At 37.7% G+C, this 23,210-nt stretch overlaps 2 protein-coding genes across 8 annotated transcripts in view; one reads left to right on the top strand and one right to left on the bottom strand.

Annotated features, from left to right (window-relative positions):
* Positions 1–214: 214 nt before the first annotated feature.
* Positions 215–18,623, bottom strand: ARL5B (ARF like GTPase 5B). Of its 2 annotated transcripts, XM_014062533.2 has the most exons (6): positions 18,492–18,620; positions 9,167–9,227; positions 6,942–7,089; positions 5,768–5,851; positions 4,988–5,139; positions 215–3,397 (listed from the first exon to the last, which is right to left on the bottom strand). In XM_014062533.2, the coding sequence occupies exons 1-6, from the start codon at positions 18,535–18,537 to the stop codon at positions 3,349–3,351; spliced, it is 540 nt and encodes a 179-aa protein (XP_013918008.1). In that variant the 5' UTR covers positions 18,538–18,620; the 3' UTR covers positions 215–3,348. The 2 variants fall into 2 exon arrangements, with proteins under 2 accessions (XP_013918008.1, XP_013918009.1); XM_014062534.2 differs by lacking the exon at positions 5,768–5,851 and having other exon boundaries at positions 18,492–18,623.
* A 195-nt stretch (positions 18,624–18,818) lies between these two features.
* NSUN6 (NOP2/Sun RNA methyltransferase 6) overlaps positions 18,819–23,210 on the top strand; it is a 31,011-nt gene continuing 26,619 nt past the window's right edge. For 2 of the 6 annotated variants that reach the window (XM_087712668.1, XM_087712670.1), the window contains exon 1: positions 22,260–22,403. The gene's annotated coding sequence lies outside the window, so the exon portion shown is untranslated. Of the gene's footprint in view, positions 18,839–22,257; positions 22,404–22,431; positions 22,902–23,210 lie in introns of those variants that run through there. The other 4 variants (XM_087712671.1, XM_087712672.1, XM_014062530.2 and 1 more) reach the window with 4 other exon arrangements.

The raw sequence follows: 23,210 nt of genomic DNA, 5'->3' as shown, positions 1-23,210 counted from the left end.
TAAGCATAGGCCCTTTATCAAATTACCAAACTATGTTGGTGATATGCAGAATTATTTTTGCCACATGACTATAGGGGGCAAAGAGAATGGTATTAGCTGATTTTATGAATCCTCAATGCTGACATAAATTATCTAAATGTTTGTTTGGACAGTTTTCATAAGCAGGTCCAACAAAGTAGTCCATAATACATAAATTTATTTTTTTATTTTTTTATTTCAATACAAGTTCAGTGAGTTTTTAAACTCAATCAATTGCTCATTACAGAAATACAAAATGTTATATATCCAAATTCAAGAAATAAAATCCATGGTCACAATTTAGAAAACCCACCGTATTTACATGCAAAAGGTGGGTGCAAACACAGTAAGGAGTGGTGTCCTATTGGCCAATCAGCCCATCTTTCGTTCTTGCCCCACCACAATCAATATTGCGTTGCTAGCAGTTTTTACAGCAGCACAAAGGGTTTTACATAACCACGCAGTTTAGTTCACCTCAACATAATTACAGTGCAATGTCATGCTCACCATTTAATATAAAAGTGATAAAACCTTATGACCACATGAAATGATAATGCCAAAATGGTCAGCGATTCCAATTCCACACCAAGGTTTAAAAACATACAGTTTCCCTCTATGAAAAAAAAAGTTAATCTTTGCAGTTACTGTGGGGATCATAAATGGAGACAAAGAAAGAAAGAATGATCTGTCATGATATACTATCTCACTTAAACCTTTTCTTTCAAAGGATCATGTATCTTTGCACAGGACACAAGTAGGGTAGGGCAAAGAATTACCAGAACCTTGAATCAGAAATAGTTAAAACTCTCTAGTCTCTTGGACATGAGAGAATCACAGTGAGTTTGTGGACAAGAGGCTCCCAAAACATCCCAGATATAACTCTAAGACATCTCTAGTTTGTAAACAATCAATGAATAGATGATAAGAAACACATCTTCCCAAAGAGCCAAAAACAATATTGGCCCAAAGGAAGAAATCATCCAACAACTGGTACTGTATAGATTATTATTGTTCCTATTTAAGCTCCATCTGAATCTTCAAATTATGGAACTTGGACTATAAAATGGTACATCAAATCAATTTATAGTTGACAACACAAAGGAATAGACATAATTAAGGGTGGAGAGATGTAAGTATATTTCAATTAAAAATTCCTCTGAAATTAGATTTGAAGATATCATATCCAGATAAATGTATAACGGGACAAATGCTAGGAATAAGCAAAATTATGGATAAGCAACAATTCTTATTGAATGAAAGGTAACTTGGTCATTAAATTAATATGCATGTGCATGTTAGTGTATGTGCATGCGCACGTATGTGTATACTGAGTTTACTGCATACATGTTACTGGGACAAATCTATAATAAATTATAATAAATAATAATAAATAACCCTAGTTTTCTTGCTTGTTTGTTTCCTAACTATCATGGTGTCAGGTAAATATAATTTCAGTTAATACTTGAAAATGAATAAGTAGCCTTTTCCAATGGTGACTTTTAAAGCTAAATGACCAACTTCAATACCTTTTTTAAAAAAAATGCTCTTATAAAATTTAATGGAATGGAAAAGTTCCCCTCCCCTAAGAAATAGAAGAATTAATTGTTCACTTGTTTGATCTCAGAAAACTAAGTCGGTTCAGATTACAAGGAAGATAATGGCATACCATTTCAGTACGGTTGCCAAGAAAATTATCTGGATGTACCTATGAAATCATATCTACGAAATCATAGAAAGAGTTAACTTCTATGTCTTGAACAGTTGCTTATTATTTTCTTCTGATACAAAATGAGCTTCAAGAAATACTGTGCCTTCTAAACCATTGTTTCCTCATGAAGCTACAGTCCTCTTTAAACTATAACACATATTCCTTGTGCATTAAATCAAAATGAGTTTTCTATTCAGGCTTTCATGTACAGAATATACTGAACAGAAAAGTTTACCTTTGTAGTTTTTAGATATATCAAAATGAGTGTCTGCAAATGATGGGAAACATAATCGCAGGTATCATGATGCAAATGGCAGAAATTACATAATTTGCATCACTTCTTGACCATATTATTGGGGCTTATACTGGATACTTAGGTACACTGGCCTTTCTCAATCCACCTGTTTCTGGATGTATCATAAGTCCACTTTTAAAACCATAAATTACTCTGTGAACATGGCAAGGAGATCAAGGAGGGTCCTCCACAACCAGTTTAGATTGCACATGACAACCAGCATTACGGCATGTCAAGAAATCTCTCTTCATAAGAAAAAGACAACTCTTGAGTTTTAAAAATACTACATAATACTGTTAGTGGGACATTTACAATTGCTGTCCATGAAAACGCAAGCCATTCACATACTCCATACAAAATATGACACTGATATGTAGTATGAGTTCTAATTCTGGAAGGAAATCACATTAATAATCCAGTTTTCTATAAGAAAAAGTCATAGGCCGATTTGCACAGAACAGAATTAATTTCAAGCATACCTTCTAATTTTCTTCAATGAATAATTTAGCAGTCATTTTTTTCAAACTTATTTAAACATTATTCACCATTCAAAGAATTTAATTCTGTTAATCAATAATTTGAATCCAATTAAAGAGTCCCATTGGCCAATAGTACAGAATCCCAAAGAATTTGGAATGACATGTACTATCATTTGATACATCTCTACTTATAGTTTTTTTTCCTATTAAATATGCATTGCTAAAACACAGTGCAGTACAATTAGCCCTCCTGCATAACATGAAGTTTTTTCCCTATAATCATTTTATCAAAATCCTCAATATATAAAATATTTATAGCATACACTTTAGGAAAAAAGTGTATACTTTCTCAGGCAGAAATATAATGGTAAAAGGCAACAGCGTTGATAGCAAATAAATAATTCTTTCAATGTTGGAGAATTCCAATTACGTATACTGACAATGGAATTCCCATCCCTTGGAAATCCACTGACTTTAAAATCCATAATCCTGGAAGTCTTAAAGCTTAAATGTTGTAGCATGAAACAAAAAGAGAAGCAAATTGACCAATGCTACAGGATATAAACTGCAAGAAGGAACCTTTTCAACTGTAAATTTGGTTATACAAGGCAGAATTCTTTAGCTTATGTTGTAGGAGTACATTTTTAACCATCCAAGTCTAGTGCACTTTAAAAAAGTTTAAAAAATACTCTGAGTTTTGATTAGCTGCACTTGATTCAAGTGTTGCTTGTTGTGGAGATTTCAAAAGGTTTTTTCCTTTTTAAATCAAACCTGTTGCTACACTAAGCAGACAAGTGTACCACAAAAGGGTAGTCCATGGGATAATTCACATTTCCAAACCAGAGGAATTATCTTATTCCAATTCGGGAAGTCATCCATTCCAGCCCTTGGCACAATCTGGGAGAAAAGAATAACACCCAGGTCTTAACAAACATCTGTTAATTATTGTAGCACGATTACCGTATTTATCGGCGTATAACACGCAGTTTTAAAACTAAAATTGCAAGCTTAAACCCTGCCTGCGTGTTATACGCCGGGTCCCAAACTGCCTGCTCCAGCTGATTCACCGGCGCCCATGATACTCATAGAAGTGCAGCATCCATTTCATGGCAGCGTCGGCGGCTCTCCAGCTACCCTGCCTGATATAACCCCTACCTTGCAGCATGGCGGCAGCTCTCCAGCCACCTGCTGTTCGCTTTAACCCCATCATTGAACAAGCGGCGGCTGGAGAGCCGCCCGCTGCCTGATTTAACCCCATCCTAGCAGCAGCGGCTCGCAGCGGCCAGAGAGCCGCCCGCTGCCTGTATTTTTTCTCCATCATTGCGGGTGCTTACCTTCCCGCCCGCCTGCTCTCTGGTCCCAAGTGTACGCGCCGGCATTCTCCCAATCAGCTGTGAGTCCGCAGCCGCCCGCGCTACTGTTTTAAAGGCTGCTCCTCAGGACCCTCCGAAAACTTTTTGGTTTTCCAAAAAGCAGTGATTCTGATTAAGTTTTTTTGCTCAAAGAGGTGTTTTTTCATTTCATATTTGCCTTTTAAGAGGAGTTAATGTTATAATTCATGTTCTAATGTTATAAATTTTAATCCAACATTAAGTTCCGAGCTTCCAAGTCATTTATTTTTAATGAAAAAAATTTTTACTCAAATTTTTGTGTTAAAATGGGGAATGCGTGTTATACGCCGGTGCGTGTTATACGCCGATAAATACGGTAGTTTCCATTAAGAGATCATTATTTAAAGGCAAAATGTTAAGAACCTAAACAAAACGCATTGTTTTGTGATTATGCATCCAAAAATGGAAGGAAGGAAGGAAGGAAGGAAGGAAGGAAGGAAGGAAGGAAGGAAGGAAGGAAGGCAGTCAGTTAGGCAATTAGGTAGCAGACAGGCATTAACTTTTGTACCATTTAGTATTTTGACACCCCAGTCTGCTCCAGGCCAAGCCCAGGCACAATAACATAATTGTTTTAAAGAAAAAAGCAGAGGACTATCTGGGTACATCAAAATTCACTAATCCAAGTCTCTTCAATTAACAAATACTCTTGAACAGAAAAATCTTGAATTTAAGGAACTGTTTAAAGATAGTAAACAATAACTAAATCTATTGTAGCTCATTTTAATATACCTGCTTCCTATCCAGTGACCCCAAATTTAAAATTATCCTGTAGTATATTATATAAATTTTCATTTTGCTCCATAGCCAAAAGTATTTGATCTGAAATATCTGATTAAGTGGGAAAAAGTTAATTAGAGTGATTTCAAAGCTCTCTTGAAAATTACTCAAATATGTTCATGTTTTCTTAAATATTTAGCTTAAGCTTTAAGAAACTAATGGCATTGACCCCCTTTTCTATTAACAATTTATTTCCTTAATTGGGAAGCTAATATTAATCATGTAGTTTAGAAATTTTTATTTAGCTTGAATGAAAAATATAGAAAAATATAGAAGTTGTAAGTTTCTCTGAAGTAAAATATTTTATTACAATACTTACCCTTCTCCTGTTAATGCACAGCAGGACTGAATGTGCCATGGGTGATCCTTTATGGAACTAAGGGTTAGATACTTGGAAATTTCAGCTGCTGACATACAACCCTTCATATCTTGCTTATTTGCAAAAATGAGAACGGCAGCTTTTTGTAAATCCTGTAAATTGCAATATTTAGATGACTCAGATAATGATGCTACACATATAAATCCCATATAAATATATATGCTGTTATAACTTTAATTGTGGCAATTGCTTTAACATAAGGTAGTGATGGATTTCCCTGTGCCAAAAAGGGACAATCTTTTTAAGAAGTACCACACAATGACATGCAAGTTTAACAAGCAACAACAAAAAGTCAACACCTTAAAACATGAAATTTTAGCCATTATCAAAGTTTGTCCCCCCTCTCCCTCCCATTCTAAATAAAATTACTTCTCCAGTGCTGTACCTCATAATTTTTGCCAATGAAATAGTTTGTTGGTCCAAGAAGGCTGTTTCAGAGATTTACCAAACTTTCTGTAATAACTATGATATAAAATCAGAACTCTGTTTTGCACTAGTTGGCAGGTTCTGCCATTCACTTTTACACCCTTAAGATCCAAACTGAAGTTGGCATTCCAGAATAAAAATCAAAGATTCCCTTTACCCGAACTAATTTAATGCTGGCTTCAAATTCATTCATAGAATTTTCTCAGCAACAATCCCCCTTTGGGGATTTTTATTTACTTCCTGGTATAAATCCTGGGAATGCATAAGGAATACAGTCAAGGCTAAATGAAATACCTCATGGGCCAACATTCGGTAGAGTTCTTCTTTTGTGAGGGACAACCTCTCACGATCAATACTGTCAACTACAAGGATTATAAACTGTGGAAAAAGGAAGAGTTGAAGAAAGAACTGAAGAAATATGTTGTAAAACAGGCAGTATCTTTTACATACTATTTATGTATGTGAAATTGCATAAGACTGTTGCACAAACAAGAGCAACATAGCTTCTTTTTCCACTCTTTCTTAAGCCCCTGCTCTTCTCTTAGAGCAAATGGCAAGGAAATCTTATGGTGCAAAACAACAGGAGCATTTAGCACTGAAACTTTTTTGTTTTCCTCTTCAGGCTTTTCAGAGATCAAAACCATATGGAACCACTCATGGGCAAGGAGAAAAGATCCCTTCCTATAGCTTGAAAGCCTTAAAACACAGAGACTCAAAGCAAAGGCTTTTTCTATTACTGTCTTTACAGGAATATCCTGCTTTAAATCTCATCTCACTTGCTAAACCATTGGGCAGAATGAAACCTTGATACCAACTGATGCATTTATAATAATGCCCTCCTACTTCTTATTAACAAAAATGTAGTATTTCTCCTTGTAAGGTTTTTCATACAAATCTCCAATACCACCAACATGAACAATCAACATTGGACACACACAAAGAACCAACCTGAGACCAGCCATCATTAACTTGTACCAATTGCAAACCTGCTTGGCTAAAGGCCATTCAGAAGACAGACACTTGGTTATAAAGACAGGAACCCAGATAGCCCTTGCTTATTTGCCTGTGATTACCTTGCCTCTGAAGATGTCACCAATGTTAGGAAATTTGTTCCCTAGACCAGGCAACCCCAACTTGTGGGCTGCAGATCACTACCAGGCCATGGTCTATTTGCAACTGGGCTGTGAGAGTGATGGTCTGGTATGCACAGACAGGCAGTGGGCACCACTGCTCACAACCCCACTTGCAAATGAAGCCATGCAGGAATCCACTGGTCTGCTCCTTGCACAAAACTATCCTCTCTTCCCCCCAATGCCAGACCGCCAACCTGAAAGTTTGGGGAATGCTGTCCTAGACTATGGTCATGAACCTGAAGTCCAACATACCCATCAGTTACTGGCTATGAAACAATGCACTAAGAGCCCTGATATCATAAAGGGTCAAAAATCATAATAAAATAATTACCTACCTCTGTATTTGAATAATACGTATTCCAGGATGATCTTAATGACTCTTGTCCACCAATATCCCACATAAGGAAATGTGTGTTTTTTACTACAATTTCTTCAACATTACTGCCTATGGTAGGAGATGTGTGAACTACCTCATTCATTAAGCTAAAAAGAGAGAGAAAAGAGGGTCTATTTAAAAAAAAACAACTGAAATGCAGCTACCAGAAGGCTGTTGATACAATAATTCTGACTCAAAGGGCAGCAATTAAGCACAAATTTGCTTTCTTTCTTTTTTTTAAAAAAAACTTTTTTTAAGAGATTTTCATTATGTCCTTATATTGTGCTAGCTTTTACTCATCGTACTTTGCAGTAGCTTTTTAACATGTTTGCTATACACTAAATAAATAAATATTGCTCACAAATTCTGGTATAGCATTGTTCAAAGAAGTTTATAAAAGGGACGTGCTATAATTTGGAAATACATTGAAAAGAGGTTTATGAATGCAAATGTAGCATCTCTACAACTTTTTACTTTAAGCAGCTGCCATGTGATCCTGGCTACTTTAGAGTTGTAGACAACTGTTACATATACTCTCCATAGCAAAATTTAATTCAAATACTTGAGAGACCGCCTGCTGCCAATTACCTCCACTAGACCGATTAGATCCCACAGATTAGGCCTCCTCCGAATTCCATCCGCCGGCCCATGTCGACTGGCGACTACTCGGAGGAGAGCCTTCTCTGTGGCTGCTCCGACCCTCTGGAACGAACTCCCCGTGGAGATTCGAACCCTCACCACCCTCCAGGCCTTCTGCAAAGCCATTAAAACCTGGCTGTTCCGACAGGCCTGGGGCTAAAGAACTGTTGCCCCCGCCTCGAATTGGTATGACTGTTGTGTTTTAATTATGCATTGTTTTTTATGTCGTTTAAATTCTTGTTTGTATCCCCCTTCCCTGGTTGAGTTGTGAGCTGCCCTGAGTCCCCTTCGGGGAAAAGGGCGGCATATAAATAAAATCAACATCAACATCAACAACATCAACATATGAAGTATTTCAGAGTGCTAGTTTGTTATCAATCAGAATATCTAGGACAGTGATGGTGAACCTTTTTGTAAATGCATGCCAAAATACTGCGTGTGCCCACACTCACAACGCAATGCGCCCTACCCACCTGTGCTTGCATGTACGATCCCCACGCATGTGCGCATGACCTCCCCCCCCATGCACAGGGGAGTTTTTGCCCTCCACAGGCTCCAGAGGCTTTCCTGAAGCCCGAGGAGGGCAAAAATGGCTGCCCCCAAGCCCTCCGGAAGGCTGAAAATCAGCTGGCTGCGCTGGAGCTGATGGCTCGCATACTGGCAGATATGGCTCCACGTGCCACCTGTGGCACACTATCACAGATTTAGGCCACATGCTGAGTACCACTTATGATTACCAGATCTGTTGTCTGCAACCAAAGGTCAATCAGAATCAGAAGGGGTTATGAGCTCACACAGTGCTATCAAAATCACATTGTCCTGTCAATGTCTGGAGGACTTTAGGTTCAGATAATAGAGTTACAAGATCCAGTTCTACTTTCTCCATTACATGGTAAGGGTGCTCAGTTACATTAGAAGCCTTACCACTGTGCTATGGACTTAATCATATATGAGAAATTTAGCAGTGTAAAGTATCTTCTTAAGAAGGGCTGCAATAAGAAATTCTGTTTGATATTCTCACTCACTTATTCTCAGCATAAATGATTCAACAACACTTCCAGAATGTTCTCTTTCTGGATAGACTTCAATACTTGATCTTTGTGCTGACAACCAGCATATCAATTACTTGCCAGTGTCCTTTAGAACAACTAATTATAATAAGTCATAAAGACAGTTGCAATATAGGAAAGAAATATTCCCAATAAAATCATATAGACCAGTAATATATCATATTTAAAATAAGCAGTACAAACTAAAACAGTAATAGGACATTATTATTTCACCAATAAACTGGATTATCAATCAAGTTCTGATACAAAAGGATTAAGGAAATATCTAAAATACTGGAAGAACTAAATGAGTTCTTGTTTAAAATGTCTGCCCATGCTGAAAAACACATTCAAGCTCTCAGACCGAGATATTTGATACTTAGGAATTTAAAATATTTTTCAGTTCGGGAGAGGTTTCATTTTTCAGAAATTTATTAATCTTACAGAAATATTGCAACATTGTTTGAAAGCTAAAACTATATACTGAAATACTTACAATTGGTACAGAATTGTAGTCTTCCCAGCATTGTCAAGTCCCACAATTATCACTTTATGTTCTACAATGCATAAAAATGAACAATTAAAAAACAATTAAAAAACTCATTACACTTACAAGCAAGCTATGTTTTAATTTAGAATGTCCCACAGCTATCTTATTTCATTTATACACCTCAATATTGTGATGCTTTCATTATAGAATAGTTTGAATGACTGGAAATCTGACTTTAAATTATGTCAGACAAGTGTTTTCCAGGATAAAAGAGGTTCTGCTCCTACGTCATTTTTCCATACTTGCCATAGACTTCCCTAAGTATCATTATTATTATTTTTTTTAAAGAACTCTGGAGGGCACACATAGAAAAGCACAGAGTACTTGTTAGAAAACCAAAAGTCTCTTAATATTTGTTTATAAATATAAACAGATATATTGGAAAGTCCTGTATTTACAACCATTTGTTTAGCAACTGTTCAAAATTACAGCAGCTCTGAAAAAAGTGACTTACGACTGCTCTTTGCGCATGACTGTCACAAGAACCTCATCATCATGTGATCAAAATTTTTGCTTAACTGCATGATTCACTTTAGAACAATACTGATCCACTTAATAACTTTAGTGAAAAGGGTTATAAAATTGGGTGTGACTCATTTAACAACTGCCTTGCTTAGCAATGTAAACTCTGATTCAGTTGTGATCACAAGCTGAGGTATACCTGTACAAATTACTTTTAAACCAATGCAATTACTATTAAGAAATGTTAACTCAGAGCTAGGCCTCAGGAGCTTGAAATTCCATCTCATGAAATATCACTAGATCATGAAATATCACTAGATTAAGGTTACGAGTTATTATAAAATTGGGAAATCTTCCAATTACAGTACATATGAAGTTGTATCAGCTTAATGCAAAATACATATTCCATGAGCTAGCATCATAAAAATCAATGTTAGTATCTCACTTTTTCATTTCAATTCTTTATAACAGCTGAAATTATGGATTCACTCATAAAACAAAGTTTTTAACTATGGATTGTTCCCTAAGGCTAAATATAGTTAACCATACCATGCTAAATCACAATAGAAGAATTCACATTTCATGTAGGCACAGTGATAAAGACAGTTTAGAACAATTTTTTAGAACCTCTTCAGTGGGTGTGGCCTGCTTTGTGGGAGTGGCTAGCTGACCATGTGACTGGGTGGGAGTGGCTTGCTGGTCATGTGACCGGGTGGGCATGGCCAACTTGTAAAATGTGGTGAAACTCACTTAACGTTTTTGCTTAGCAACCAAAATGTTGGCTCAGAAACTCTGGCATTTGAAACATGCAAGTCTTAAAGCTGTCAAGTTACAAGATCCTTGCACCCCTAACCCTTTAGAAAAAAAAAACCAGGGATGTTCAAACTTTTTATTTTTCTTTTTTTTTTTTCTTTAAAAAAAAAAACACAAATATGTCATCATTTGTCAATCATTAAAACATTGAAGTACAATTTTTTTTGTGTGTATACCCCTCCCTCCCTCCACCCCCCCACCCCCCCTCCTCCTTCCCCCCCCCCGACTTCCCAGAACCCGTACACGGTATAGAATTTTAACTAACACAGTCTAAAATCTATTGAGAAAAAAGAAATAAAGAAATTAATAACATTCTAGATTGACCTTAGCTTCTTCTTACTGAACTAACTTTAAACAATTTAAATCATTTCTGATCTTAAGCATAGGCTAACTGGAATTTCTTAGTCCCGTATTTATTTTGTATATAGTCAATCCATTTTTTCCAGTCTCGTTTATATCTCTCATTTGAATGATCTTTGAGATATGCCGATATTTTAGCCATTTCAGCTAAGTTTGTTACTTTCAATGTCCATTCTTGAATTGTAGGCAAGTCTTCCTTCTTCCAATATTGCGCCACCAACAGTCTTGCTGCAGTTATCAGGTGCAGAGTCAAATTGGTCTCTACCACTGTAAAGTCAGTACATATACCTAGTAAAAATAACTGAGGACTAAACTTTATCCTTCTTTTAAAAACATTTTGCATGACCCACCATATTTTTATCCAAAATGCTTTAACCTTTTGGCAGGTCCACCATATATGATAATATGTAGCATCGAGAGAACCACATCTCCAACATTTAGGCTGTACATTCGGATACATAGAAGCCAACTTTTTAGGATCTAAATGCCATCTATAGAACATCTTGTAAAAATTTTCTCTCAGATTTTGAGCTTGTGTAAATTTCACATTTCTTACCCAGATTCTTTCCCATGTATCCAACATTATTGGTTCCTCAATATTTTGAGCCCATTTTATCATACAATCTTTAACTAATTCTGTTTCCGAATCCATCTGTATTAATACATTATATATCCTCTTTATATGCATTAAGCTTTGATCTCTTATTTGTTTAAACAGATTATCCTCAACTTGAATAAAACCAATTTTTTGATCTATTTTCCACCTAGCCTGTAATTGCCCATACTGGAACCATGTTTGAATTACCTTCTCCTCTTTTAATACCTCTAAAGATTTTAATTGTAATACCCCCCTTTCCGAGGTAAGAAGCTGTCTGTAAGTAAGTCTGTCCTGTTTTTGTGCTGTATTCATATTTTCAATTGCATGTCTAGGAATTGCCCACATGGGTATCTTGTCATTTAATTTATATTGGTATTTCTTCCAAACCCGCAATAAAGCATTTCTTAAAATATGACTTTTAAAGTTCTTATCCAATTTTTTGTTGAATAACAGGTAAGCGTGCCAACCAAATACCAGATCGTGTCCCTCAATGTTCAATATTCTATCATTGGTTAAATGAATCCAATCACTAATTACAGATAATACCACTGCATCATAATATAGTTTTAAATTAGGTAGTTTCAGTCCTCCTCTCTCACGTACATCTTGCATTATTTTCATCTTTACCCTCGGCTTCTTTCCTGCCCACACAAATTTGTTGATACCCTTCTGCCATTCTAAAAGGTTTGCATCTTTTTTAAGTATAGGTAACATTTGGAAAAGAAATAAAAATTTTGGTAAAATGTTCATTTTCACTGCCGCTATCCTGCCCAGCAAAGATAAGTGCAATTTCTCCCATTTTTTCATCTCTGTCTGTATGCTATGCCAAAGTGGTTCATAATTATGCTTATATAACTTCCCATTTGAAGTTAAAATGTTAACTCCAAGATATTTGACTTTTTTAACTACCTCACATCCTAGCATCACTCCTAATTCTTCCTTTTGTTTAATATTCATATTTATAGCTAATGTTTTGGTTTTTCCTAAGTTTATTTTAAAGCCAGACACTTGACCATATTGATTAATCGTATTCATTAAAACCATACTGGATTCCTGCGGTTGTTCCAATATTATGACCAAATCATCCGCAAAAGCGCGGACTCTATATTCTTGCTGCCTAATCTTGATCCCTTTTAAACCATCCAAGCCCCGTATTTTATTCAACAATACTTCCAAAGTTATAATAAACAATAATGGGGACAAAGGACAACCCTGTCTTGTACCTTTTCCAATTTGAATAGAGTCTGTTAAACTTCCATTGACTATGATTTGTGCTGTTTGCTGTTGGTATATTGCTTTAATTGACTGTAAAAAATTATCTCCTATCTGCATTTTTTGCAATATCTTCAACAGAAATTGCCAGTTAACTCGATCAAAGGCCTTCTCAGCATCCAAAAATATAAACGCAGCAGGGATCTGGTTGTTCTTTCCCAAATATTCTAATGCATTAATAATTAATCTGACATTACTTTTCATCTGTCTCCCTTGTATAAAACCTGTTTGGTCCGTATGTATCAATTGTTGAATGACCAACATTAACCTATTTGCTAATATTTTAGTAAAAATTTTATAATCTACATTCAGTAATGAAATGGGTCTATAATTTTTGGGTTGAGTAGTATCTTGATCTTCTTTGGGTATCAAAGATATAAACGCTGTCTTCCAAGATGGAGGGACTTTACCTTCCGTTTGAATCATATTAAATAATTCTCTAAGAGGTTCTACCATTTCTAACTGTAAGTTTTTATAGTAAACCGCTGTCAAGCCATCTGTACCTGGTGCTTTCCCTGGCTTTAATTGCTTAATTACCTGCAGGATTTCCCCCGAGGTTATTGGTTGATTCAATTTTTGCCTGTGTTCTTCTCTAACTGAAGGTATTTTCTCCTTGTCTAAATATTTGTCTATGTCTAAACCATTAATTTTATCCCCTTTATACAGTTCTGTAAAAAATTCCCAGAAAGCCTTTTGAATCTCTTCCTGTTGGAACACCTCCTTCCCTCTGTAAATCATTTTAGATATATTTCGAGTTTTCCTTTTTTTCCTAATCTGATAAGCTAACCATCTGCCAGGTTTGTTTGCATTACAAAAAGTATTGTGTTTTGCATATAATAAATTAGTAGCTACCTGGTCAGAGATCAACATGTCAAATTGAGATTTTAATATGTTAATAGTTTCCTTAACCTTTGTATCGTCTGGTTTCCTTGTTAACTCCAGCTCTTTTCTCTTAATTTCCTCTTCCAGTTCTGTTCGTTTTAACCCTTGCTTATTTCTATGTGTTTTATTTATATTCATCAAAACTCCTCTCATATACGCTTTGCTTGCATCCCATACAAATTCCATAGATGTACCCTTATTCATATTCAAAACAAAATATTCAGATAGTAATTTTTTACAATCATTAATATAGTTTTCATATCTAAATAAATTTTCATTCAGTCTCCAAAACCTTCTTGCCTGCACTACCCTTCCCAACTCCATCCAAACTGGGTTATGGTCCGAAAGGACTCTAGCTGCAATCTTTGTTTTCTTGACCCTAGAAAGCAAATCATTAGTAGTTAGAATAAAATCAATCCTTGAAAGGGATTGATGCCTGTCCGAGAAGAAAGTGAAGTCATATTCCTCTGCATTTCTTTCTCGCCAGATATCTCTCAATTCAAAATCATCCATAATGTCAAAGAAGGATTTGGGTAACTTTGCTCGCATCTTGGTATTTAGGCGGGAAATCTTCTTATCTCTCTTAGTGTCTATCACTCCATTCCAGTCACCCAATAGTATACAGGAACTATAGTCCCACTGTACTAATTTAGCATGAAGATTTCTATAGAATCTATCTTGCTGTTGATTGGGTGCATAAATTCCCAGAAGTAATGTCTTTTTCCCTTCTAAGATCAAGTCTAAAGCAATATATCTTCCGAAGGGATCTGCTTCTATTAATTCAGCTTTCATATCTTTTCTTAAGTATACAACTATACCATTCTTCTTTTCCATAGCAGAAGCTGCAAAATGTTGACCAAGTTTTGAGTTGATCAGATATTTTTGATCAGTTGACTTGATATGAGTTTCTTGCAAACAAATTACATCGTTCTTAAACTGTTTAAGATAATGAAATATTTTCTTCCTCTTCTGTGGAGAGTTCAGTCCGTTGACATTCCATGTTAAAATCTTAGTTGTCATCTTTGGTTGGTTGAAGCATTTTTAGAGCTTCCTGCACGGCCTGTTTAACCTTAGGTTTAGCTCCTCCCACTGCTTCCAGATTTGTTGTTGTAGTTCCTTGATCGATGGCCGATAATTGTTGATACTGTTGCTTCTTAGCTTGTTTCTCCATACGTCTAGTAGTCATGCGGCTAGGTCTTGGTTCCATAGCACCTTGCACTTCTAGAGAAGAGAGATGCTCCATCTTGTCTGGTGGTTGTGTAGTTTGCTGTCTATCCTGTCCTTCTTGTGGTCTTTCTCTAGGTCCAGATGGTGCAGGGTGTCCAGCCTTCAATATATTATAATAAAAATCTCGGGCTTTCCATACAGAGTTGAGGCGGTACCTTTGCTTATCAAATGTAAATATGATGCCGAATGGTGCATCCCATCTATACTGTATCTGACGGTTTCTGAGTTCTTCGACCAAAAAAGCGTAGTCTCTTCTGGCTCTTAACATTTGAGGTGGTATCTCTTTCAAAACAGCCAGGTCTTGACCGCCAATTTGAAGCTTAGTGTTATAAGACGCTTGCAGTACCATATTTCTGAACTCTCTTGTAGTAAAATATATAACGATGTCTCGAGGAAGCTGCTTCTGCTTTGCCAGCCAGGAGTTAACGCGGTAAGCTTTGTCAATTTGCCAGCCTTGGTTGGTCCCTGGTCTTCCCATCAGGCGGTCAAAAGCTTCCGATAGGATCTGTTTCAGGTTCTCCTGTTTCTCCTCACGCAGCCCCCTTACTCTTAATGCAAGCTCCATTTGTCGGTACTGTATCATAATAATTTCTTTTTCAGCATTTTCCACTTTTTGTTCCACCACCTCTGTTTTCAATGTCAAGTTAGCATTGGCATCATTAAGAACCTCTAGAGTATCTTCCACTCCAGAAATATGTTCTGTTAATACAGTTACAAGACTCAGCATGTCGTCTCTAATTTTATCAACCTTAGCCTCAAATTTCTCATACAACTCCTGTTTAAGTCCTTTTATTTCACTTTTAATTTCACTTTTAATTTCTTCTTTCATTTCTTTTATTTCCTCTTTTCTCTCCTCTCTATTATCTCTAAATTTATCTTCCATTTTAATTGTCTGTGCATTAAGAGCCTCGCTTAGATTACTCAGAAAAAATTCTTTCGTTAATACATCCCCAGCAGGGGGCGTAGGAAGTGGAGGCTGCAGCTTTGTGCCAGGCACTGAGGGTGTACCCCTGGAAGTAGAGGGTGAAGACTTCAAGTTAATATTTGGTTTTGAGGCCATTTCAAAATTTGTCTGCCTGCAGTTAATAAAACTCTATCGCCTAAATATGCAGCTTTAAGTAAAGAGGCTTTTATTTTGAAGTTTAAGGCTTGGCAAAACTTTCAGTGAGTAAACATTGTAACAAGACCGTTCAACAGATTCATCACCATTTAACTTCCAAATAACAAAGTTAATGAAGGAGTAAAATTCTTCTATTGTGAAACCAAAACATTTGATAAGCTATCTCTTTTGTTTTGAATTCTTTTGAAGTCTTGTGAGGATTAGCAAAAAGTGTTCGTTATTACCGGAGAAACCAGCCTGCTCGGCGCCATTTTAAAAGCCTCTGAGTAAATAATTTTTCGGAGGAGAAAAAGAGAAGAAACTAAAATGTTGATAAGCAATTATTGTCCTAGCAGTAAACGGATTCAGCTCGTGATAAGATTAAATCAAACAAAACTTAGAGCAGAGTGGGAGAGACCTACTTTGTCCTGCACAAGGCAGTTTGAAGTTCCCAGCACGGACAGCCGTTCTGCCTTGGGCTCGCCCCCCTTTCCTTGCAAGCACAAAAGCTGCAAAAATCGAAGAGCATTTGCCAGCAAAACAGTTTCTTCTTTCCCTCTTGCCTGAAGGATAAGAAAACCTGATAAGACGTCAGATGGAAGATCCTCTAAACAGGTACGTAGCCAGGAATTCGGAGGCAGCTGATTTTTTGCTGCCTTCACCAGTAGGCTCCTCCCAGGAAGACCCAGGGATGTTCAAACTTGACAGCTTTAAGTCTTGTGGACTTCTGTTCCCAGAATTCTTCCTCTCGCTCTTCATCTTGATGATGTGCGGACAGGCGGGGGGAGGAACCTGGAACCAGTTCTAAATGGCACTGTAGATTTGTGGAACCTCTTCTATAGAAGAGGTTAGAACTGGCAGGAATCCACCCCTGTGTAGGCTGAGAACAAACATATCATACCATTTCTCCATGTTAACTAAGGAGTAGGTCAATTTTCTACTTGAAGCTATTACACAAGTCACAACAACCAATGTTGTTTTTGATTAATATCTTTGAGCGGCTTCTCATATCAGAATTACTACTGAATCTTCTGAAGAAAACTGTCCTCTGATGACAAAACTGGGCGTGAGAAAATAGTTTCTATCCCACTCTCTCAGATCTCTGGCAAACAACATAGGCTGAAGCTTTTTCACACAGTTCAGGCAATTTCCCCCAGAAATATAAAACTTTTTTGAATCAAAGGTCAAATTAGTCCTTTCTTTTACATACTGAGGAACATAACCCCAAAGGAGATAAGAGAAGAAATAAAATTGTTATAATGCTAATTTTAAATTTGAATATAGTTATAGTTATTAAATATATGGGAAGTATGGTAATTAATACAGATTGGCTACAGATGGTTACAGTGTGTACGTGTGTTTCAATTAAAGAAATCAAAAACTTATTCTCAAGTTTGATATAATGCGGCATTACCAACATTTAAAAATGATTAACTACTGTAACTGTATACCATCAATGTATAATTTGACTTAGGCAATATTTAGTCCTTTGCTTTATAGAATTTTAAAATTTCAGAAACAAATCTTTGCTTTATTAGAGACTAAAAAAAAGACTGATACGTATACTTAAACATTGGCCAGACTAATTTCAGATACATGATATTGGAAGAGTGATGGCAAAAGTTCTCATATTTTTACGTTTTAATACAGTAAAATTTCTTACAAAAGAGCCAAAGGCCAAGAGACACAATAGAAGAAACTTTTCAGCACAGCTCTCTATTCCCCTTTGATTCGGGACCTGAATGCATGTATCATTTACCCTCACCATCAATGAACTATGTCCCAAATACTTGATTACTACTTTAGATCTGTGTTTCCCAATCTTAACAGCTTTAACTTCTTGTGTGGAATTCACTTCAGTATCAGTTGGTGAACTTTCACTCCTAGAACTCAGCCAGCCTACATATTAGCTGGGGAATTCTGGGAACTGAAGTCTACATCACTTAATATTGCTCAGGTGAGAAATGGGTGTTCTAGTTTAATGCCTAAATGAGGAATACTATATACTAGTTAGCTGTTAGTGGATTTGAAACGATCTTTTCCAGCCTAGTCACTTACAGGGTTGTTGGAGGAACAGGTGGGTGGAAGTACAATAAGTTATAACATTTTTCAGAATAAAACGCAGGCAATAAAAAGGGGGAAAGACCCCCCACTCCCAGTCAAGCTCAACAACATAACCCTGTTCCTAGCGCTATCTCAGCAACAATACAGGAGGGATTTGTCATTCGTTTTTCTCCCACGTCCTCATCCAGGATGCTCTACATGTGGTCTCCCATCCCAGTCCACAACAGAGGCGATCTTACTTAGCCTTCTAAGCTTCGCCTCTGGCTGCAAACCCATCCCAGGAGAGCCCCTCGATCATCTAAACCCCTTTCCGCTGCTTTCCACCGAGATCGGCCTTCCCCGCGGAACCCATTCTCTCCTTTGCTACCGTGTCCGCCACTAGAGTCCAAGTGTGCCCACTCGAATCATTGCTGCCCGTGGGGGTCTTCCCTTTGCCACCGCCTCGCGGGAACAGCGTTGCTGCTGGGCTTCCCTGCTAGATCTAGTCAACTCACCCTGCGTACAGAATAGACTCCACAGCTTGGCGAACAAGAGCCCCATTCCGGAACGGGAGCCGCGATCTCCGATAGAGTTGGCGAAGTGCCTTCCTCCTCCGTCCCGTATTCACTATCCAACGCGGCCGAAAAAGCAGGTGGGACCGAAACCACTTCGGCCCCGCCTCTGCCTCCTCCCTCCAGCCACACAGGCAGCAAGCGGAGCCCCGCCCCGCCTTCCTGCCTCGGAGCTGACGTCACTACGTCGGGATTCGCGCAAGATGGTAAAGCCCCGGTACTTGCGATGACGTATAACGTTGCCCGAAGAGCGAATGGGGAAATCTCCTCTTGGTCCTAGAGCTTCCATTGTAAGTGCCGCCATACGCGGGGCAATTGAAAGCTGCAAGTGAGAATGGTTCATCGTTTGGTCCCGCGGGTTCAACACGCATGCGGAAATGTTAGAACTTATAGTACCGATTCCGATCAGCTAGGCAGGATGAGGGCAACGCCAGACCATAACCTCATCCCTGTCCTCGCGTTAAGGGGCTCCGTCTTCTCCCCCTCTCCATGAGGGACCCATCCGTTTAACATTCCTGAAGGGGTGTAGGGACACCTCATTTCAAAAGAACATTTGCGGGAGGGGGGGGGTATTTGATTTCCAAAATCCAGTTAACAAAAACAAAATTTGCCCTTACAGTTTTTCTTTTTTAAAAAAACATTTTTTTTAATAAAAGCAAAATATATGTATAATGACCAGGTATAACAGAACATATAGATATTCATCTCCCAGAAAATACAACTAGCTTTCAATTTACTCTCTTCCAGTTATATTAGATTAACCAGTGTTTCTCAAATTTGGCAACTTTTAAAAACTGGCTGGGAGTTGAAGTCCTCATCTTAAAAGTTGATAAGTTTTGAGAAACACTGAATTAAACTCATTGGAATTCTCAGGCAGGATGAAAACCAATCAAACACATTAGGTAGGCAGTGAGCTGGGCAATCGCTTATTATTGTTGAATAACTAATATGCCTGGCTTACCAAATTACACTTTGCTGGCTCCTTCCCTGTGCCCTGTGACTGCTGGAAATTTAGTCAACATTTGCAAAGCCATGGTCTATAAATGTATGTCCGCTCTCATCTTTAGATTCAATTTCTAAAATTTAAAAATGTTTTAATGCTCATAAATTCTATTCACTTTGAATAGTTCAGATTTAGTATATCTGATTATATATAGACTAGATGTGATGGAGTACTGGTCCATTATTCAATTATCATCTAAAATCCTACTTTTATGAAAGTAATATATTTATAAGAGCAATTAAAAATGTAAACCATCAAATTAATGCTCTATATTTTCATGTTTAGGGAAAATATACTTAATAACAAAAGCGCTCCACAGTGCTTTACAGCCAGACATTAAGGTGTATTCTTAGGCTCAAGATTTTTTTAAAAATGGATAGAATGAATAAAGTAAAGGTTAATCCTTTAAGTGGCAGCCATATCAAATTTAGATTAGATTGGTATTCTCAAACTTTGGAACTTCTAAAACCCCACACTGGAAGATAATTTTCTGTCTAAGCAATTTTCACTAAACAAAAGTAAGGGAAAGAAATGTATTATTTAATTTTAATGACTGAATACTGATCAATGAATAAACAAAAACTACGATAGAATCTTAGAACTATTTCTGCAATTTGTTTCCAACTGACGTTTTAGTTTGTTAGCTCTGACAGCCTGAAGCTGGTTTTTCTACAGAAACAAAAACTGTTGTGAAATCAAAAGATACATATCTTTCATTATACAAGTTATACATTATTTCATTATACAAGCATGATTTAGGGTTACTTTATGAGTCCTAAAGGTGGATTAGTCATTGTTACCTTTTTTGGTGCTAACCAATAAACCATTTGTGTTTTGAAAATCTAAAGATATGGAGTACAAACTGAATTTCCCTTAGATATACATTTCTACAGATACACTAATGCACAAATGGGTTATTATAGTTACATTGTTCTGCAGCCTGACTATTTTGCACTTAACTAATTAAAGCAACATCAAGATTTAATCAATCACTGTGGGATAAAAAAAAAAAACCAAGGACAAACCATATACCCCAATGTCTGCCACACATACATATAAGTTTTTGAAAAACTGGAAAGTTTATTCAGTATTTTGATCATCTTTACTCTGATTATGGTGATTGGTTTCCTTTCAGATGTTTTCATCTTTTTTTCATCTACCCTGGCCAACAAATGAGAGTTAGAAGTGGTCAAGGACTTATAAATTTGAAGATTAGCAATACTTGGGAGAACCACAACTTCATTTTTACACAAGATATGTGTGTTTTCCAGTTTTAATTGAACAACATAAAGTGTGAAATTGGAGAGCCTTTTGAGGTGTGTGTGTGACTCTGAGGGCTGTATACACTAGTGGGGAAAATAATTACCCAAAACGGTAATGATGGAGTCAGTGCCTCTTGTGAAGATAGGATGCTGCTGTACTAGTTGGAAGTAATAGCAGTAGCACTTGACTTACATACCGCACATAAAGCACTTACACAATGCACTTGACTGCATTATAACCATCAGGGCTGCTTAGTATCTGAAGGCTTAGGGTGTTCACTTCCACAAACGTATCATTTAAATATAGTCATTTTTTTCCAAAATAAACCTCTATTATGACAAATAACACCCACCACTGAGTCACAGCCATTCATTCTCATCATTTACACAATCTACTCTTATTTGAAGTATAATGGAGAAGTGAAATATTGCCCTCTGCTTTAGGAATGTATGAGCTGGAGTAGCACTTCATCTATTTCAGGAAGTTGATTTATGTTAACCATTACATGTAAGGCTCTAATTGCAAAGCTAAATAATTGGGCACAGGAGAGACAAACCTTCACATCATCACTACTATACACATTCAATGTTCTGGAGATGTCATCTCATTGTGGTGGTCACTTGATGTCAAACTTGATTCTTCAAGGCTGAACCAGATGCCTAAAACCTGCCTGGAAGGTAACTTGTAGAGACCTGAGGCTTATATCTCTGGGATACAAAAATCCAAAAGACCACCAGATGGAAGAAAAGAACTTTTGCCAGAAGCTCTTTTGCCTGTCTTTTGCTGTCTTCTGGATTTTTGCAGCTCAAGATTCAGAATGCCATCAGATTGTGGGCAAACATCCTTCTACAATAGATTTATTGATTAGATGTGATGAAGTAACTGACTCTTGGCAAGTATGTAGGCAGATATTCTCCATGATGATCTGGTCCAATTCTTCCAATGGTATCTCCATTGCCATTGTAATGAAGTCTAGTTGGCTTGCTAGTTTATTCTTTCCTTCTATCTACAACAGAGCTACCAAATTTCCAATATAATCAGCAAGCTGAAGGTTTGGGTTCTTTTTGCAAAATTCTTAAAAGACATACAAATGAGAGGGTTGTGCATAAAAATGGAAGGCTTGGCTCTATTGCTATTGCTATCTTCTTCAAAAGCAATATTTTTAAATGCACACAAAATGAATCCTGCTCTGTAGCTTGATGATTGCTCATCCTACTAACACTGTGCTTTTGCCTGCTGTCAATTCAATTAGAGAAGAAACAACAGGTGCTGGTATTCCACCAGTTGAAAGCACTCCAGGGACCTAATTTCCCAGAATCCCCCACCATTCTGGCCATTGTGAATATTGCAATTCATAACTCTAATGCATTTCGGGGGCTCCAGGTTCGCAAAACGCCTCATCAGTCTCAGCGCGGCTTGATGCCCAGTAGGCGCATGCCAAGTTGCAGCGACGCCCCTCCCTCCACCTCAGGAGAGAGGCGGCAACGGCGACCCTGGTTGGGCTGGGCCGAAGCAGGGTAGGAGTTTCTTTAGTGCCCCGGATGAAGCCGGAAGAAGGAAAGCAGAAGGTAGGATCGAAGAACGAGGAGGTGAGGAAGAGAAAACATCGGCTTCGTGCTCTGACGGGCTCTCGGACTACTTTTCCCAAATTCCCGGCTGGGAATTCTGGGAGTTGTAGTTCCGGTGCATTAGGAGGAAAGAGGGTCTAGCGCTCGTCAGCAGAGGGCGCCCAGATTGTTACATTCCTTGGGTTGGAACTTGATGGGTCCGATCACTGAGACCTATTCGAAGATGGCCGCCCTTTGTTTCCGCTCTAGCTTACTTCCCCCCCACCGCAACCAGGAGACGTTTCCGGTTGTAGTATTACGTCAGTTCGCAAAGTCTTTGTCCCCGGGAAAGACGGAAGAGGGGTCCACGTGGCTTCTCCAATAGGCTGTGATGGATACAAAATACTCCACCCGTCCCTGGCCAGATGGATTATATAGGGATGGAATATTCATGATGGGCCTTAAAATGGGTCTCGGCAGCCTCTGTTAATGGGATTAGTCACAAAGAGGATGATCTCCCAAAATAGCATCTTACGAAGGGTATGGGATTTTAGTCAGCAAAGCTGGAGGATGCCAGGGTCAGCAAGGCTGCATAGCAGGGTGGTTCTAAGTGAAAGGAGAGCGGGGAGGGGGGGGGTAATCTGGATTTAAACATTTATTTGAGTACATCATGGGCCTTATGTCTTGCATCCTAGAGCTGCTCTTGGTATGAAATGAAGAAATGGAATGTTTTGTTTGAAGCAGAGCGATAGAAATACAGAATCGTTGTATTCTGCATTTACAATCATCTAATAAAACTTTTAAAGCAAGCTAATATTTTCATAGTCTTTGTTTCCATGTTATTGATGC

The sequence above is a fragment of the Thamnophis sirtalis genome, unplaced genomic scaffold (assembly GCF_051295495.1).
Source record: "Thamnophis sirtalis isolate CommonGarterSnake01/CBP01778 unplaced genomic scaffold, rThaSir2_p1.2 scaffold_4, whole genome shotgun sequence".
In the NCBI taxonomy this organism is placed as follows: domain Eukaryota; kingdom Metazoa; phylum Chordata; class Lepidosauria; order Squamata; family Natricidae; genus Thamnophis; species Thamnophis sirtalis.
Note: the sequence above shows the minus strand (reverse complement) of the source record. Positions and strands in the feature narration are given on the sequence as shown.